General features: G+C 50.0%; 1 protein-coding gene across 1 annotated transcript in view; it reads left to right on the top strand.

Annotated features, from left to right (window-relative positions):
• The window catches only part of LOC147119542 (large neutral amino acids transporter small subunit 2-like), a 114,864-nt gene that overhangs the window by 45,924 nt on the left and 50,880 nt on the right, over window positions 1–18,060 (top strand). The window contains exon 3 of the mRNA XM_085985116.1: window positions 7,221–7,346. Coding sequence (XP_085841242.1) covers window positions 7,221–7,346 — 126 coding nt within the window. The remainder of the gene's footprint in view (window positions 1–7,220; window positions 7,347–18,060) is intronic.

Raw genomic sequence — 18,060 nt, 5'->3', positions numbered from 1 at the left:
TCCATCAGTTGCTTCTGTTGCCTTTCCAGATTCTCCCACTCTGTAACAAAGAACTTTTTTATTTCATTGATCTCTTGCTCAAAACGGCGAATCATTTGTTCTAATTGCTGTTGTAGTTTGAAATGGAGTTGAGTTCGAGCCCAGTGGCCCTCAAAAATGTGCATATCAGTAGACTTGACAGACTCAGAATTCTCTGTTAAACTATGTTGTTGTTGCTCAGTGGAATTCTGTGCTGAAACTTTGTCTTTTGCACATGGGTTGGTCTTACCATCATCAGTTCTAGAGTCTGGGCTGATTATCTGCACCGAGTTCTCACTCTTTATGGCTTTTAGCGAATGCCAGTCCATATTTATGTTTCTAAACCACTCCCGGCCTAGTAGTGGTGGACCTCCCTCCGGTAGCACATATAAGTCCATTATTTGACTTCCTTCGCCCTTGTTGGCCACTGCAACCTTTATTGTCGACAATGCCGATCCAGTGTCCAATTCCATTTTTACTTGGACTCCTTCTATCTGAAGAGTAACCCAAATTGTCTGGAGGTCTGCACCCTTACCAACGTTGAGTACCCTTAAGCTAGCCAGTTCAATACTGCTTAAGCCAGCCAGTTCATTACTGCTAGCGTCTGAATCGGACTCCTGTTCGGCCACCTTGTGTACCTTTGCGTATTTCCCTTGCGGTGACTTCTTGTTGCTGGTCTTCTTCCCTGACCTGCATACTCTAGCTATATGTCCAAGCTTACCACATGTTCTGCATTCTTGGTTTTTAAACCAACACTGGTTCTGATCATGCGTTGTCTTTCCACAACGATAACATTTGCCAGAACTCACACCCAATTTGTGTGCACTGAGCTCCGGTGACCGTAGCTGCATTACTGCCGTGCCTCTCGCTGCGGCTTCGTGTGCTGCTGCCATAGTGACCGCCTTCTCAAGCGTCAGCTCATTCTCCTCGAGCAGTCGCTTTTGTGTATCCTGTTTAAATAAACCACACACAAATTTGTCTCGTAGTGCATCTGTCAGGCCCGTTCGAAACTGGCAATATTTCGCTAATTTACGCAATTCCAGCAAATATTCAGCATTGCTTTCATGCTGTAGCTGCCTTCTGTCGTAAAATTTAAATCGTTCCGCTAGCATCAGCGGCGTGGGGTTTAGATGATCTTTCAGGACAGTAACAATCTCATCGAACGTCTTATCCGCCGGTTCATCTGGTGATAACAGGTGTTTCAATTGCCCGTATGTCTTCGCACCCATTAAATTTAATAATGTTAGTGCTTTATCAGCCTCACGAATTTTATTGGCCTTACAATAATTTTTAACTCGTTCAACATATATGGCCCAATCTTCGATGTCACTATCAAAGTTGCTAATATTCCCGTGTTTAGGCATTGTAGTACTTTATCAGATTTGCAATTTCTCAGATTTTTTTTTTTTACTGCTATCCAAGATGGCGGCTTCCCGCTCTTGCCGTCGTCCTCCGCCCACAAAATGGCGGTTTTCCCGCGCTTGGCGGTCTTCACCCGTCCCCCGACGCCGTCTCCCTTCAGCCCCGAGTGCGGCCCTTATCTCCGCCGCGATCGATGGCCCGCGCTTTTCACCGCGGCTCTCGCGCCTTCAGTGTCTGCTGACGCTGCGCCTTTCAGCCCGAGTGCGGCCCTTATCAGCGGATGCGATCGATGGCCCGGCTGCGCCTCGCACTTGAAAGCGGCCCGGCCCTTATCAGTGCTTGCGATCGATGGCCCGGCTGCGCCCCTCACTTCAAAGCGGCCCGGCCCTTATCTGCCGATCGCTATCGCCCTGTACCTCTCTCTTCCCCAGTCCTGTCTTCTACTCCGGTTCACAAGCTGATGGAGGCTTCAGGGTCCTAATGCCTATCGCTTCCAGTGGGGTGGTGAGTGGTGAGGTTTGAAACCTCTCTTCAACCGCCGTGGAATAACTGCCGCAGGGTAAGAACCTGACTCGTCGCCAGTGTTAAGTATGTGTATTGTATTGAACAATTAACACAAAGACTTAAACGTATAACTCAAACAGGTCTTTACTGGTTGGAGGTAGGGACTATACTGAATACAAGATTACTGCACAGTGCTTATATACCGGTGTGTTCACCCCCGGTATTACGTCTACAGCAGCCCGAGAAAGTAGTACATCTCTTAAGGTGGAACAGGCTTAAGCTCTCTTAAGGTGGAACAGGTTACATACACAACAAGCATAAGGTCTAATGAGAGGGAGGAACTGAATGAAATCAGTATTTGTAGGGAAATGGTGTTAGGGAAATTGATGGGATTGAAGGCCGATAAACCCCCAGGGTCTGATAATCTACATCCTAGGGTACTTAAGGAAGTGGCCCTAGAAATAGTAGATGCATTGCTGGTCATCTTCCAAAATTCTATAGACTCTGGAACAGTTCCCATGGATTGGAGGGTAGCTAATGTAACCCCACTATTTAAAAAGGTGGTAGAGAAAAAACGGGGAATTATAGACCGGTAAGCCTGACATCGGTAGTGGGGAAAATGCTGGAGTCCATTATAAAAGATGTAATAGCAGAGCACTTGGAAAATAGTGACAGGATCGGACAAAATCAACATGGATTTACAAAAGGTAAATCATGCTTGACTAATCTACTGGAATTTTTTGAGGATGTAACTGGTAGAATAGATAAAGGAGAACCAGTGGATGTGGTGTATTGGACTTTCAGAAGGCTTTCGATAAGGTCCCGCATAAGAGATTAGCGTGCAAAGTTAAAGCACATGGGATTGGGGGCAAGGTACTGACTTGGATAGAGAACTGGTTGGCAGACAGGAAGCAAAGAGCTGGAATAAACGGGTCTTTTTCCGAGTGGAAGGCAGTGACTAGTGGGGTACCGCAGGGATCGGTGCTAGGATCCCAGTTATTCACAATATACATAAATGATCTAGACGAGGGAACTAGATGTAATATCTCCAAGTTTGCAGACGACACAAAGCTGGGTGGGCGTGTGTCTGTGAGGAGGATGCAGAGAAACTCCATTACGATTTAGACAGGTTGGGCGATTGGGCAGATGCATGGCAGATGCAGTATAATGTGGATAAATGCGAGGTTATCTACTTTGGTGGCAAAAACAGGAAGGCAGATTATTATCTGAACGGCAATAGATTGGGAAAAGGGGAAGTGCAACGAGACCTGGGTGTCCTTGTGCACCAGTCGCTGAAGGTAAGCATGCAGGTGCAGCAGGCGGTTAAGAAGGCAAATGGTATGCTGGCCTTCATAGCGAGAGGATTCGAGTACAGGAGCAAGGATGTCTTGCTGCAGTTGTACAGGGCCTTGGTGAGACCACACCTTGAGTATTGTGTGCAGTTTTGGTCACCTTATCTGAGGAAGGATGTTCTTGCCATGGAGGAGTGCAGCGAAGATTCACCAGACTGATACCTGGGATGGCAGGAATGACGTATGAAGAGAGATTGGGTCGATTTAGACTTATATTCGCTAGAGTTTAGAAGAATGAGAGGGGATCTCATTGAAACTTATAAAATTCTAACAGGACTAGACAGACTAGATGCAGGAAGGTTGTTTCCGATGGCAGGGAGTCCAGAACCAGGGGTCACAGTTTAAGGATAAGGGGTAAGCCATTTATGACTGAGATGAGGAGGAATTTCTTCACTCAGAGAGTGGTGAACCTGTGGAATTCTCTACCACAGAAGACAGTTGAGGCCAATTCATTAAATATATTCAAGAAGGAGTTAGATATATTTCTTAAGGCTAAGGGGATCAAGAGATATGGGGAGAAAGCAGGGACAGGGTACTGAATTTGGATGATCAGCCAAGATCGCATTGAATGGCGGAGCAGGCTCGAGGGGCTGAATGGCCTACTCCTGCTCCTATCTTCTATGTTTCTATTTGTATCTATGTTTCAGTAACCCACTGTCTCTCAGTATCCCACTGGTGGCCATTTGCAGTGTGTCTCTCAGTATCCCACTGGTGGCCATTTGCAGTGTGTCTCTCAGTATCCCACTGGTGGCCATTTGCAGTGTGTCTCTATCTCACTGGCAGCCATTTGCAGTGTGTCTCTGAGTGTGTGTGTGTGTGTGTGTGTGTGTGTGTGCAAGAGTGTGTGCTTGCCTGAGCGGAGATGTCAAGTGAGGACTGGATTGTCCTTAAATCCTTACCACAGTGCAAATTCAGAAAATATTTTGAAAGTGTTCAGGGCCGCAACTGTTTACTGTCGGGTACTTGGGATGTTTACCAACCAATCAGTCGACACATATCGCTAAACCATGATGTCTTATTCCTTATCCAGTCCTTGCAACTTGTCCTGTTATCCTGGGGGTTTGGCTGGACTGGCAGGTACAAGGCTCAGGGGTACAGTAAGAGGGACACGAGGATCCTGTATCTAACCCGTTCTGTACCTGACTGGGAGTGTTTGATGGGACAGTGTAGAGGGAGCTTTACTCTGTATCTAACCCGTTCTGTACCTGACTGGGAGTGTTTGATGGGACAGTGTAGAGGGAGCTTTACTCTGTATCTAACCCGTTCTGTACCTGCCCTGGGAGTGTTTGATAGGACAGTGTAGAGGGAGCTTTACTCTGTATCTAACCCGTGCTGTACCTGCCCTGGGAGTGTTTGATGGGACAGTGTAGAGGGAGCTTTACTCTGTATCTAACCCGTGCTGTACCTGCCCTGGGAGTGTTTGATGGGACAGTGTAGAGGGAGCTTTACTCTGTATCTAACCTGTGCTGTACCTGACTGGGAGTGTTTGATGGGACAGTGTAGAGGGAGCTTTACTCTGTATCTAACCCGTGCTGTACCTGCCCTGGGAGTGTTTGATGGGACAGTGTAGAGGGAGCTTTACTCTGTATCTAACCCGTGCTGTACCTGCCCTGGGAGTGTTTGATAGGACAGTGTAGAGGGAGCTTTACTCTGTATCTAACCCGTGCTGTACCTGCCCTGGGGGTGTTTGTTGGGACAGTGTAGAGGGAGCTTTACTCTGTATCTAACCCGTGCTGTACCTGACTGGGAGTGTTTGATGGGACAGTGTAGAGTGAGATTTACTCTGTATCTAACCCGTGCTGTACCTGCCCTGGGAGTGTTTGATGGGACAGTGTAGAGGGAGCTTTACTCTGTATCTAACCTGTGCTGTACCTGACTGGGAGTGTTTGATGGGACAGTGTAGAGGGACCTTTACTCTGTATCTAACCCGTTCTGTACCTGACTGGGAGTGTTTGATGGGACAGTGTAGAGGGAGCTTTACTCTGTATCTAACCCGTGCTGTACCTGACTGGGAGTGTTTGATGGGACAGTGTAGAGGGAGCTTTACTCTGTATCTAACCCGTGCTGTACCTGCCCTGGGGGTGTTTGTTGGGACAGTGTAGAGGGAGCTTTACTCTGTATCTAACCCGTTCTGTACCTGACTGGGAGTGTTTGATGGGACAGTGTAGAGGGAGCTTTACTCTGTATCTAACCCGTGCTGTACCTGACTGGGAGTGTTTGATGGGACAGTGTAGAGGGAGCTTTACTCTGTATCTAACCTGTGCTGTACCTGACTGGGAGTGTTTGATGGGACAGTGTAGAGGGAGCTTTACTCTGTATCTAACCCGTTCTGTACCTGACTGGGAGTGTTTGAGGGGACAGTGTAGAGGGAGCTTTACTCTGTATCTAACCCGTGCGGTACCTGTCCTGGGAGTGTTTGATGGGACAGTGTAGAGGGAGCTTTACTCTGTATCTAACCCGTGCTGTACCTGCCCTGGGAGTGTTTGATAGGACAGTGTAGAGGGAGCTTTACTCTGTATCTAACCCGTGCTGTACCTGACTGGGAGTGTTTGATGGGACAGTGTAGAGGGAGCTTTACTCTGTATCTAACCCGTGCGGTACCTGTCCTGGGAGTGTTTGATGGGACAGTGTAGAGGGAGCTTTACTCTGTATCTAACCCGTGCTGTACCTGCCCTGGGAGTGTTTGATGGGACAGTGTAGAGGGAGCTTTACTCTGTATCTAACCCGTGCTGTACCTGCCCTGGGAGTGTTTGATAGGACAGTGTAGAGGGAGCTTTACTCTGTATCTAACCCGTGCTGTACCTGCCCTGGGGGTGTTTGTTGGGACAGTGTAGAGGGAGCTTTACTCTGTATCTAACCCGTGCTGTACCTGCCCTGGGAGTGTTTGATGGGACAGTGTAGAGGGAGCTTTACTCTGTATCTAACCCGTGCTGTACCTGCCCTGGGGGTGTTTGTTGGGACAGTGTAGAGGGAGCTTTACTCTGTATCTAACCCGTGCTGCACCTGCTCCGGGAGTGTTTGATGGGACGGTGTAGAGGGAGCTTTACTCTGTATCTAACCCGTGCTGTACCTGCCCTGGGAGTGTTTGATAGGACAGTGTAGAGGGAGCTTTACTCTGTATCTAACCCGTGCTGTACCTGCTCCGGGAGTGTTTGATGGGACAGTGTAGAGGGAGCTTTACTCTGTATCTAACCCGTGCTGTACCTGCCCTGGGAGTGTTTGATGGGACAGTGTAGAGGGAGCTTTACTCTGTATCTAACCCGTGCTGTACCTGCCCTGGGAGTGTTTGATAGGACAGTGTAGAGGGAGCTTTACTCTGTATCTAACCCGTGCTGTACCTGCTCCGGGAGTGTTTGATGGGACAGTGTAGAGGGAGCTTTACTCTGTATCTAACCCGTGCTGTACCTGCCCTGGGAGTGTTTGATGGGACAGTCTAGAGGGAGCTTTACTCTGTATCTAACCCGTGCTGTACCTGCCCTGGGAGTGTTTGATGGGACAGTGTAGAGGGAGCTTTACTCTGTATCTAACCCGTGCTGTACCTGCCCTGGGAGTGTTTGATGGAGACAGTGTAGAGGGAGCTTTACTCTGTATCTAACCCATGCTGTACCTGCTCTGGGAGTGTTTGATGGAGACAGTGTAGAGGGAACTTTACTCTGAAAATCTGAGTCTGACCTCTGGACAACCCAGCAAACTCATGAATTCTTAGGATGTGGGCTTCACTGGAAAGGCTGCATTCAATGCCCGTCCATAATTGCCCTTGAGAAGCTGGTGGTGGGCCATCTTGAACCGCCGCAGTCTGTGTGATAAAAGTGCTCCCACAGTGGGTTCAGGAAGGGAGTTCCAGGATTTTGAGCCAGCGAGGATATCTGGAGGCTTTGCCCCTTTTGAGATGTGGTTCCCTGGCCAGTGTCCCAGTGGGTTCTTACCATGTCTTCCTGCTACCATCCTGTCCCCTTGACTGCCTGTTTTCCCGTCCTTCTCTAGTACTGCTGACCTGGGTGAACTGCTCCAGCGTGCGGTGGGCAACCCACGTCCAGGACATCTTCACCGCCGGCAAGCTGTTGGCACTTGGACTCATCATCATCATGGGCTTCGTCCAGATCTGCCAAGGTACGTGGAGCAACCATGGCAACCCAGCACTGCCAACCCATCACCTTAGACTTGCAGCTGCCTCACACAACCTGGGCAGTGAGCCCTCAGTCTCTCTCTCTCTCTCTCTCTCTCTCAGCCTCCGTCTCTCTCTCTCAGCCTCCGTCTCTCTCTCTCTCAGCCTCCGTCTCTCTCTCTCTCTCTCTCTCAGCCTCCGTCTCTCTCTCTCTCTCTCTCTCAGCCTCCGTCTCTCTCTCTCTCTCAGCCTCCGTCTCTCTCTCTCTCTCTCTCTCTCAGCCTCCGTCTCTCTCTCTCTCTCTCTCTCAGCCTCCGTCTCTCTCTCAAATTCAAATTCAAATTCAAATTCAAATGCTTTATTGGCATGAAAGTTTACAGAGAACCATATTGCCAAAGCTTACATAGCAAAAAGGTACATTTTCAACATTTTGTAGGTGTCAATCGATTTGACATTTGTTGGGTACATACAATATTACTTTTAAACAATATTAATTTTAAACAGTCTTTGTACTTCATTTGGTACATTCAATATTAATTTTAAACAGTCTTAATTTTAAACAGTCCTCAGGTTGTGACATGTTGTTACATATTTGGCCCCAAGGTATGGTCTGTCTCCTTCTCCCAGGACTAATCTCAATTTTGACAGGTCATCCAATTCCTTGAAATCTGGGGTTGTTTGGCTTAGCTTGTTGAATAATATGTTTCTTGATGTGTTGAATTTTTCGCATTTTAGGAGGAAATGCATTTCTGTTTCAACCTCGCCGGCCAGACTCTCTCTCTCAGACTCCGTCTCTCTCTCTCTCTCTCTCAGCCTCCATCTGTCTCTCTCTCTCTCTCTCTCTCTCTCTCTCTCTAGCCTCTCTCTCTCTCTCTCTCTCTCAGCCTCCATCTGTCTCTCTCTCTCTCTCTCAGCCTCTCTCTCTCTCTATCTCAGCCTCCGTCTCACTCTCTCTCTCTCTCAGCCTCTCTCTCTCTCTCTCTCCTCTCTCTCTCTCAGCCTCCGTCTCTCTCTCTCTCTCTCAGCCTCCGTCTCTCTCAATTCAAATTCAAATTTAAATCGCTTTATTGGCATGATAAGGTACATCTTATGTTGCCAAAGCATCAAAATACATTTATGGTTGAACACATAAACGCAGTTCTATTCATACAGTGTATAAACAGGTATATCCCTGAGTGTATAAATATACATTCGCATTGTTTATATATATTCTTTTCTTAGTTTACTGGTTGTCCCTCTGTTCATGGCAAGCTGTAACGTAGTGTGCCGCCAGTGTTACACAGCTTCTCTCCTCCCCCAGTAGGAATGGGAGTTTTTGGTTGTCATTCAGATTTCTGAATTCAGGGCATATTTGTGAGAATTTTTGGTAGAAATTCTCCCTGATGCCCTGATATTTTTCACAGGCTGTGAGGAAGTGCATCTCTGTCTCCACTACTCCCTGACTGCAGTGAGAGCATATCCTGTCTTCTCTTGGCAGCCTGGTCTGCCTGTGTCTATCTTTTTCGATCGCTAGGCTATGTTCGCTAAGTCTGTACCTTGTCAAGGTTCTTCTCAGTTTGTTATCCTTTACCATGGTCAGGTAATCAGCTATGTTGTATTGTCGGTTTAGGGCCAAGTAGCAATTGAGTTTGCTTTGGGTTTTTGTTGTTTCTGCCCAATATGTCAGATATTTTTCCTTTTGCTTAGCGACGATTGTGTTGGGTCGAATTCTTTGTGTTACCCTGTCACTGTCCTGGGGCTGGTTATTGTTAGTATTGTTAGTAGTTACTTCACTGAGTCCCAGGACTAGTTGACTGAGGGTATTCTTCTTTATGGTCAGCTCTTGGCATTTCAGGGCGTCGTAGTGATAGCATTGGGGGTTGCTCATTTGTAGGTGATTCCAAAATTTGGTGGCTCTTTTTTGGATAGTGATTATTAATGGATATTGGCCTAGTTCCGCCCTGCATGCATTGTTTACTGTTTTCCTTTGAGCCCGGAGGATACTTTTACAGAATTCTGCATGTAGGATCTCAATTGGGTGTTTGTCCCGTTTTGCAAATTCTTGTTGTGTTAGCGGTCCCCACACCTCACTGCCTCAGCCTCTCTCTCTCTCTCTCTCTCTCTCTCTCAGCCTCTGTCTCTCTCTCTCTCTCTCAGACTCCGTCTCTCTCTCTCTCTCTCAGCCTCCATCTCTCTCTCTCTCTCTCTCTCAGCCTCTGTCTCTCTCTCTCTCTCTCAGCCTCTGTCTCTCTCTCTCTCAGCCTCTGTCTCTCTCTCTCTCTCTCTCTCTCTCTCAGCCTCTGTCTCTCTCTCTCTCAGCCTCCGTCTCTCTCTCTCTCTCTCAGCCTCTGTCTCTCTCTCTCTCTCTCAGCCTCTGTCTCTCTCTCTCTCTCTCAGCCTCTGTCTCTCTCTCTCTCAGCCTCCGTCTCTCTCTCTCTCAGCTTCCGTCTCTCTCTCTCTCTCTCTCAGCTTCCATCTCTCTCTCTCTCTCTCTCTCTCTCTCTCTCAGACTCGGTCTCTCTCTCTCTCTCAGTTCAGTTCAGTTCAGTTCAAATGCTTTATTGGCATGAAAGTTTACAGAGAACCATATTGCCAAAGCTTACATAGCAAAAAGGTACAGTTTTCCAACATTCTGTAGGTGTCAATCGATTTGACATTTGTTGGGTACATACAATATTACTTTTAAACAATATTAATTTTAAACAGTCTTTCTACTTCATTTGGTACGTTCAATATTAATTTTAAACAGTCTTACTTTTAAACAGTCCTCAGGTTGTGACATGTTGTTACATATTTGGCCCCAAGGTATGGTCTGTCTCCTTCTCCTAGGACTAATCTCAATTTTGACAGATCATCCAATTCCTTGAAATCTGGGGTTGTTTGGCTTAGCTTGTTGAATAATATGTTTCTTGATGTGTTGAATTTTTCGCATTTTAGGAGGAAATGCATTTCTGTTTCAACCTCGCCAGCCAGACATTGATCGCATATTCTATTCTCTCTAGGCTGCCAGGATTTCTTGTATCTGCCTTTTTCAATTTCCAGTTGGTGGTCGCTTAGTCTGTACCTGGTGAGGGTCTGTCTCTGTTTTGTGTCTCTGATGGTCGTGAGGTAGTCTGCCAGTTTATATTCTCTTTTTAGGGCCCGGTAACATTCTAATCTGCTTTGGCTTTCGGTTATTTTGTTCCAATGTTCCAGGTAGGTTTCTTTGCATTGTTTAATGATTTGGTTCACTCGGATTGGTGTTTGGACGGCTGTGTTGGTCTGGGGCTGGTCAGGGTCCGGCTGAGTACTTAGTTTCAGTAGCAGCTGACTCAGGGGACTCTTTTCTGGGTTTAGCTCTTGGGTCTGAAAGGCTTTGAAATGAAGGGTGTCTGGGGAGCTAGATTTGAGGTGATTTAGGAAGTTTAGTGCTCGTTTTTGGATGTTTATTATCAGTGGGTATCTGCCTAGTTCGGCTCTGCATGCATTTGTTGGCGTTTTTCTTTGGGTGCGAAGGATGCTTCGGCAGAATTCTGCATGTAGGGCTTCTATTGTGTGTTTTTCCCATTTAGTGTAGCTTTGGTGATTTAGCGGGCCCCATACTTCACTACCGTACAGTGCAATGGGCAGGATTATGCTGTCAAATATTTTGAGCCAGATTTTGATTGGGATTTGGATGTTGTAGAATTTTCTTTTTATTGCATATAGGGCTCTTCGGGCTTTTTCTTTTAGTGCATTCACTGCTATGCTGAAGCTCCCTGATGCTGTAATAGTTAGACCAAGGTAGGTGTAGCTCATAGTGTGTCCTATAGTGGTATCACTGAGGGTAAACTGGTATTTGTTTTCCTGACATCTGGGTCTTTTCTGAAAAATCATGATGTTGGTTTTCTTTAGATTTACTGTTAGAGCCCAATTTTGGCAGTATTTGTCGAGTATGTCTAGTTGTTGCTGTAATCCCTGTTCTGTGGGAGACAGCAGAACCAGGTCATCCGCATAGAACAGGGACTTCACTTCTCCATCCAGGAGACGGAGACCTGGTGACTCGCTTTGCTCCAGCATGTCTGCTAATTCATTTATGTATATGTTGAACAGGGTCGGGCTCAAATTGCAGCCCTGCCGGACGCCTCTTCTCTGGGTGAAGAAATCGGTGCGTTTGTCTCCAATTTTGACCCCGCATTTGTTTTTCAGATACATTGATTTAATAAGGTCATAGACTTTGCCCCCTATTCCACACTGAAGAAGTTTATAATAGAGCCCTTCGTGCCATATAGAGTCAAAGGCTTTCTTGAAGTCGATGAAACAGGCGAATATTTTCCCATTTTTTGTTTGGTGTTTATGTTTTTCAATGAGGGTGTGAAGGGTATAGATATGGTCGGCGGTGCGGTGTTTTGGAAGAAAGCCTATTTGGTTTTTTCTGAGGATATTATGTTTGTTAAGAAAATCAAGTAATCTAATATTTAGAATACTGCAGAATAACTTCTCTCTCAGCCTCCGTCTCGCTCTCTCTCTTAGCTTCCGTCTCTCTCTCTCTCTCGCTCTCAGCCTCCGTCTCTCTCTCTCTCTCTCAGCCTCCGTCTCTCTCTCTCTCTCTCTCTCTCTCAGCCTCCGTCTCTCTCTCTCTCTCTCAGCCTCCGTCTCTCTCTCTCTCTCTCAGCCTCCGTCTCTCTCTCTCTCTCTCTCTCTCTCAGCCTCCGTCTCTCTCTCTCTCTCTCTCAGCCTCCGTCTCTCTCTCTCTCTCTCAGCCTCCGTCTCTCTCTCAGCCTCCGTCTCTCTCTCTCTCTCTCTCAGCCTCTGTCTCTCTCTCTCTCTCTCTCAGCCTCTGTCTCTCTCTCTCTCTCTCTCTCTCGCTCAGCCTCTGTCTCTCTCTCTCTCAGCCTCCGTCTCTCTCTCTCTCTCAGCTTCCGTCTCTCTCTCTCTCTCTCAGCTTCCATCTCTCTCTCTCTCTCTCTCTCTCTCTCAGACTCCGTCTCTCTCTCTCTCTCAGCCACCGTCTCTCTCTCTCTCTCTCTCTCAGCCTCCGTCTCGCTCTCTCTCTTAGCTTCCGTCTCTCTCTCTCTCTCTCTCTCTCAGCCTCCGTCTCTCTCTCTCTCTCTCAGCCTCCGTCTCTCTCTCTCTCTCTCTCTCTCTCTCAGCCTCCGTCTCTCTCTCTCTCTCTCAGCCTCCGTCTCTCTCTCTCTCTCTCAGCCTCCGTCTCTCTCTCTCTCTCTCTCTCAGCCTCCGTCTCTCTCTCTCTCTCAGCCTCCGTCTCTCTCTCTCTCTCTCAGCCTCCGTCTCTCTCTCTCTCTCAGCCTCCGTCTCTCTCTCTCTCTCAGCCTCCGTCTCTCTCTCTCTCAGCCTCCGTTTCTCTCTCTCTCTCTCTCTCTCAGCCTCCGTCTCTCTCTCTCTCTCTCAGCCTCCGTCTCTCTCTCTCTCTCTCTCACTCTCTCTGCCTCCGTCTCTCTCTCTCTCAGCCTCCGTCTCTCTCTCTCTCGCTCTCAGCCTCCGTCTCTCTCTCTCTCTCTCTCTCAGCCTCCGTCTCTCTCTCTCTCTCTCTCTCTCAGCCTCCGTCTCTCTCTCTCTCTCTCTCTCTCTCAGCCTCTGTCTCTCTCTCTCTCTCTCTCAGCCTCCGTCTCTCTCTCTCTCTCTCTCTCAGCCTCCGTCTCTCTCTCTCTCTCTCAGCCTCCGTCTCTCTTGATGTGCCTCAATAATTCCGAGACTCGACGTTAGCAGAACAAAACAAGGCTTTTATTAACTTAGAACGTAACACGTAAGAGAGAGAGATGTCTTCCTTCTGGAGGCTGAGGCCAGACTGAGTTAGCTTACAAACGGGGCCAGGTATGGGCGGAGCCCTACACACAGCACATTCCAGCACATTCCAGTATACAATACAGCACATTCCAGTACACAATACAATGAGGTCTGGGGGAAGGGAAATGACACTGAAACCGATCTCAGTCACAGGCAGTGATGAATGGAAATATTTCATCACATTCACCCCTTCTATAGATTTAGTCTGTTCGGGGGTTTGATAGTCCTCTGCGACCGACGTGGCTGTTGCGGTGCCGCGGGTGTCGGCTGGGTGTCCCTGGTAGCCTCCTGGGTCTCTGCCGGGGGTGCCGCCAGGGTTGTTGAAGGGGTAGTTGGTGGGGGTGCCGTTGGTCGGTGTTCTTCCGGGGGTGATGAAAGAGTAGTGGGTGGGTAAGAGTTGCTGTGATCGTCGTTGCCGCTATTGCCGTGGTTGTTGTCGATGCCGGCTGGGGCGACGTCTTTTATGGACACGGTGTCCTCCCTTCCGTCGGCGTGCCGGACATATGCGTATTGGGGGTTGGCGTGGAGTAGGTGTACTGGCTCCACGAGAGGGTCCGTCTTGTGGCCCCTCACATGCCTTCGCACGAGTACCGGACCTGGGGTGGAGAGCCATGACGGCATGGATACGCCTGAGGTGGATTTCCGGGGAAAGACAAACATTCGTTCATGAGGCGTGGTATTAGTGGCCGTACACAATAGCGACCGTATCGAATGGAGCACATCCGAGAGGACTTCCTGCCAGCGGGAGATAGGGAGGCCCTTGGTCCTTAGAGCTAGAGTGACTGCTTTCCATACTGTCCCGTTCTCTCGCTCCACTTGGCCGTTACCCCAGGGGTTGTAGCTGGTGGTACGGCTCGTGGCGATCCCCCTGGACAGCATGTACTGGCGTAGCTCTTCACTCATGAAGGACGCCCCCCTATCCGTATGGATGTAGCTCGGCATACCGAACAGGCAGAACAGGCTGTTGAGGCATTTAATGACCATGGCGCTGGTCATGTCTGGGCAGGGGAAGGCGAATGGGAACCGGGAGTATTCGTCCACAATGTTCAGGAAGTAAACATTGCGGTCGACGGACGGGAGGGGGCCCTTGAAATCTAAGCTGAGCCGCTCAAAGGGCCGTGTAGCTTTGATTAAGTGGGCTCTATCTGGGCGGTAGAACCGAGGCTTGCACTCAGCGCAAGTGCGGCAGTTCCTGGTCAGGGACCGAACTTCCTCAATCGAGTAGGGTAAGTTACGGGACTTTATGAAGTGGAACAGCCGCGTGACCCCTGGGTGGCAGAGGTCGTTGTGGAGGGTCTGTAGCCGATCCCCGGTGGCGCTGGCACACATCCCTCGTGAGAGGGCGTCAGGGGATTCGTTAAGGGCCCCTGGCCGGTAAATGATGTCGTACTCGAAGGTGGAGAGCTCGATCCGCCACCTAAGAATCTTATCATTTTTAATCTTCCCCCTCTGTTTATTATTGAACATAAACGCTACTGACCGCTGGTCGGTAAGTAGGGTGAAGCGTTTGCCGGCTAGGTAGTGGCGCCAGTGGCGCACTGCCTCCACGATGGCTTGGGCCTCCTTTTCCACGGAGGAGTGTCTGATCTCGGGCCCTTGGAGGGTCCTCGAGAAGAAAGCTACGGGCCGCCCCGCCTGGTTGAGGGTGGCCGCCAAGGCGAAGTCAGACGCATCACTTTCCACTTGAAATGGAGTGTTCTCGTCCACTGCCTGTAGTGTGGCCCGCTCAATATCCTGCTTAATGCTTTTGAAGGCGGCGTGGGCCTCAGCAGAGAGCGGGAAAGAGGATGCTTTCAAGAGGGGGCGGGCTTTGTCGGAGTAGTTGGGGACCCATTGGGAATAATAAGAAAATAACCCCAGGCACCTTTTCAGGGCTTTGGGAGTGTTGGGCAGGGGCAGCTCCCGTAGGGGGCGCAATCGGTCGGGGTCTGGTCCGATTTCCCCATTCTCCACCACGCTGCCTAGTATGCAGAGGCGCGTGGTGTTGTAAACGCACTTGTCCTCGTTGTAGGTGAGGTTGAGTTTTTGTGCGGTTTTCAGGAACCTCTCGAGGTTCGAGTCGTGATCCTGCTGGTTGTGACCGCAGATGGTGACGTTGTCGAGGTAGGGGAAGGTTGCCTGCAAGTGGTGGTCATCGACCATGCGGTCCATCTCCCTCTGGAAGACCAAGACCCCATTCGTCACCCCAAAGGGGACTCTGAGGAATTGGTAGAGGCGTCCGTTCGCCTCAAAGGCGGTGTACGGGCGGTCCTCTGGTCTGATAGGGAGCTGGTGGTACGCTGACTTGAGGTCGATGGTGGAGAACACCCGGTATTGGGCGATTTGGTTCACCATTTCTGATATGCGGGGTAGCGGGTAGGCGTCTGGTAGGGTGTACCTGTTGATCGTTTGACTATAGTCGATCACCATCCGTTTCTTCTCGCTACCCCTTACCACCACCACTTGGGCGCGCCACGGGCTATTGCTGCGTTCAATAATGCGCTCTTTCAGGAGCCTGTCTACCTCGGTCGCGATAAACCGCCTGTCCTCCCAGCTGTACCTCCTGCTTTTGGTCGCTATTGGCCGGCAGTTAGGGGTAAGGTTCGCGAATAGCGAAGGCGGCTTTACCTTCAGGGTAGCCAGACCGCACACTGTGAGGGGCGGCTGGGACCCACCATACTCGAGCGTGATGCTTTGGTGGTTGCACTGGAAATCCAGGCCCAAGATCACGCTCGCACATAGGTTCTTCATGATTAATACTTTAAAATTATCATATACAGTTCCGTTAACGCACAATTGTACCGTGCAGTAACCCAGAATGGTCGATGTCTGGGTTTTGTCAGCCATAGAGATGGTACCCTGAGTAGGGACCACCTTTAGGGAGAGTTGTTGTGCCAGTTCTGGGTGGATAAAGCTCTCCATGCTTCCACTGTCAATTAAGCATTTAACCCGGCACCCGTTTACCTCGATGTCCACCATTGATCTGGATAGCGGGTGCGGCCTGATCTGGTCCACTGTGACCGATGCCACTGTAGGGCCCTGATCGATACAAGATGGCGTCCACGCTGTCTGCTCACAAGATGGCGGACCCCACGAGGTCGGGCAAGATGGCGTCCAAGATGGCCGCTCCCACGGCGCACACGCGGCGGTGGCGGGTTTTCCGGCGGTTGGTTTTCCGGCGGGGTTCCCTCTGCACACCTTCCCGAAGTGCCCCTTCTTACCGCACTTAAAGCAGGTGGTGCCTTTCGCCGGGCACAGGTTTCTGGTGTGCTTTGGCTGCCCGCAGAAGTAGCAGTTGGGTCCCTGACGCGTCGCCGCTGTCGTAGGGCTTCTGGGGGGAGAGCGGGGCCCAGCCGGTGTCGGGCTGTCGGGCGGGGAAGATGCCTTCCAAGATGGCGGCGCCCTCGGTGCACACGTGGCGGCGTGGACGGCGCGGGCTGAAGAGTAGGTGTCCGAGTTTCTCTGGGCCACATCCAGGGATCGCGCGGTGTCCGCAGCCTGTTTCAGGTCCAACCCCGTTTTTTCCAGCAGTCTTTGCCGGATGTAAGTGGAGCTGAGGCCTGTGATGAAGGCATCGCGAACAAGCTCGTCAGTGTACACTGCGGCTTTTACATCTCGGCACTTGCAGTCTTTGCCAAGCATTTTCAGGGTGCTTAGGAACTCCTCCACCGATTCCCCAGGTCGCTGTGCGCGGGTGGCGAGCAGGTGCCTAGCATACACCTCATTCGTAGGCTGCTGGTAATGCGCCTTTAAGATGTCGCAGGCGGCCAGGTACGTCTCGGCGTCTTGGATGAGGGGGTAAACCCGGTGGCTTACCCAATTCCGCAGAATTCCGAGTCTCATCCTCGCAGCGTCCGTAGCGTCTTTGACGGCTGCGGAATTGTCCAGGAAGAATTCCATACTCAAACCAGTGTCCGAAGCGTGCTGATGCGTCCGGAGCATGTTGATCCAAATCCAAACGTTCGGGTTTCAGGAGTTGATCCATAGTGTTGAAAAATAAGTTAATAAAATTGATGTGCCTCAATAATTCCGAGACTCGACGTTAGCAGAACAAAACAAGGCTTTTATTAACTTAGAACATAACACGTAAGAGAGAGAGATGTCTTCCTTCTGGAGGCTGAGGCCAGACTGAGTTAGCTTACAAACGGGGCCAGGTATGGGCGGAGCCCTACACACAGCACATTCCAGTATACAATACAGCACATTCCAGTACACAATACAATGAGGTCTGGGGGAAGGGAAATGACACTGAAACTGATCTCAGTCACAGGCAGTGATGAATGGAAATATTTCATCACATCTCTCTCTCTCTCTCTCTCAGCCTCCGTCTCTCTCTCTCTCTCAGCCTCTGTCTCTCTCTCTCTCTCTCTCAGCCTCCGTCTCTCTCTCTCTCTCAGCCTCCGTCTCTCTCTCTCTCTCTCAGCCTCCGTCTCTCTCTCTCTCTTAGCCTCCGTCTCTCTCTCTCAGCCTCCGTTTCTCTCTCTCTCAGCCTCCGTCTCTCTCACTCTCTCAGCCTCCGTTTCTCTCTCTCTCTCACCCTCTGTTTTTCTCTCCCTCACCCTGCTTTTCTCTCTATCTCTCTCTCCATCTCTCTCTCCCCCCTCCATCTCTCTCTCCCTCCCCTGTCTCTCTCTCCCCCGTCTCGCTCTCTCCCCCGCCCCCGTCTCTTTCTCTCTCCCCTCTCTATCTCTCTCTCACTCTCTCCTCCCTCCGTCTCTCTCTCTCCCCCCTCCGTCTCTCTCTCCCTGTCCGTCTCGCTCTCTCTCTCTCTCTCCCCCTCCGTCTCTCTCTCTCTCTTTCTCCCCCTGTCTCGCTCCTTCCCTCCGTCTCTCTCTCTCTCTTTCCCCATCTCTCTCTCTCCCCCGTCTCTGTCTCTCTCCCTCCGTCTCTCTTTCCTTCTCTCCCCTCCGTCTCTGTCTCTCTGCCCCATCTCTCTCTCTCCCCCATCCATCTCTCTCTCTCTTCCCCCTCCATCTCTCTCTCTCTCTCTCTCTC

Source organism: Somniosus microcephalus, chromosome 4, assembly GCF_052327205.1.
Source record: "Somniosus microcephalus isolate GS21.2 chromosome 4, FLI_Smic_1.0, whole genome shotgun sequence".
In the NCBI taxonomy this organism is placed as follows: Eukaryota; Metazoa; Chordata; class Chondrichthyes; order Squaliformes; family Somniosidae; genus Somniosus; species Somniosus microcephalus.
This window is presented reverse-complemented; position numbering and strand designations above follow the sequence as displayed.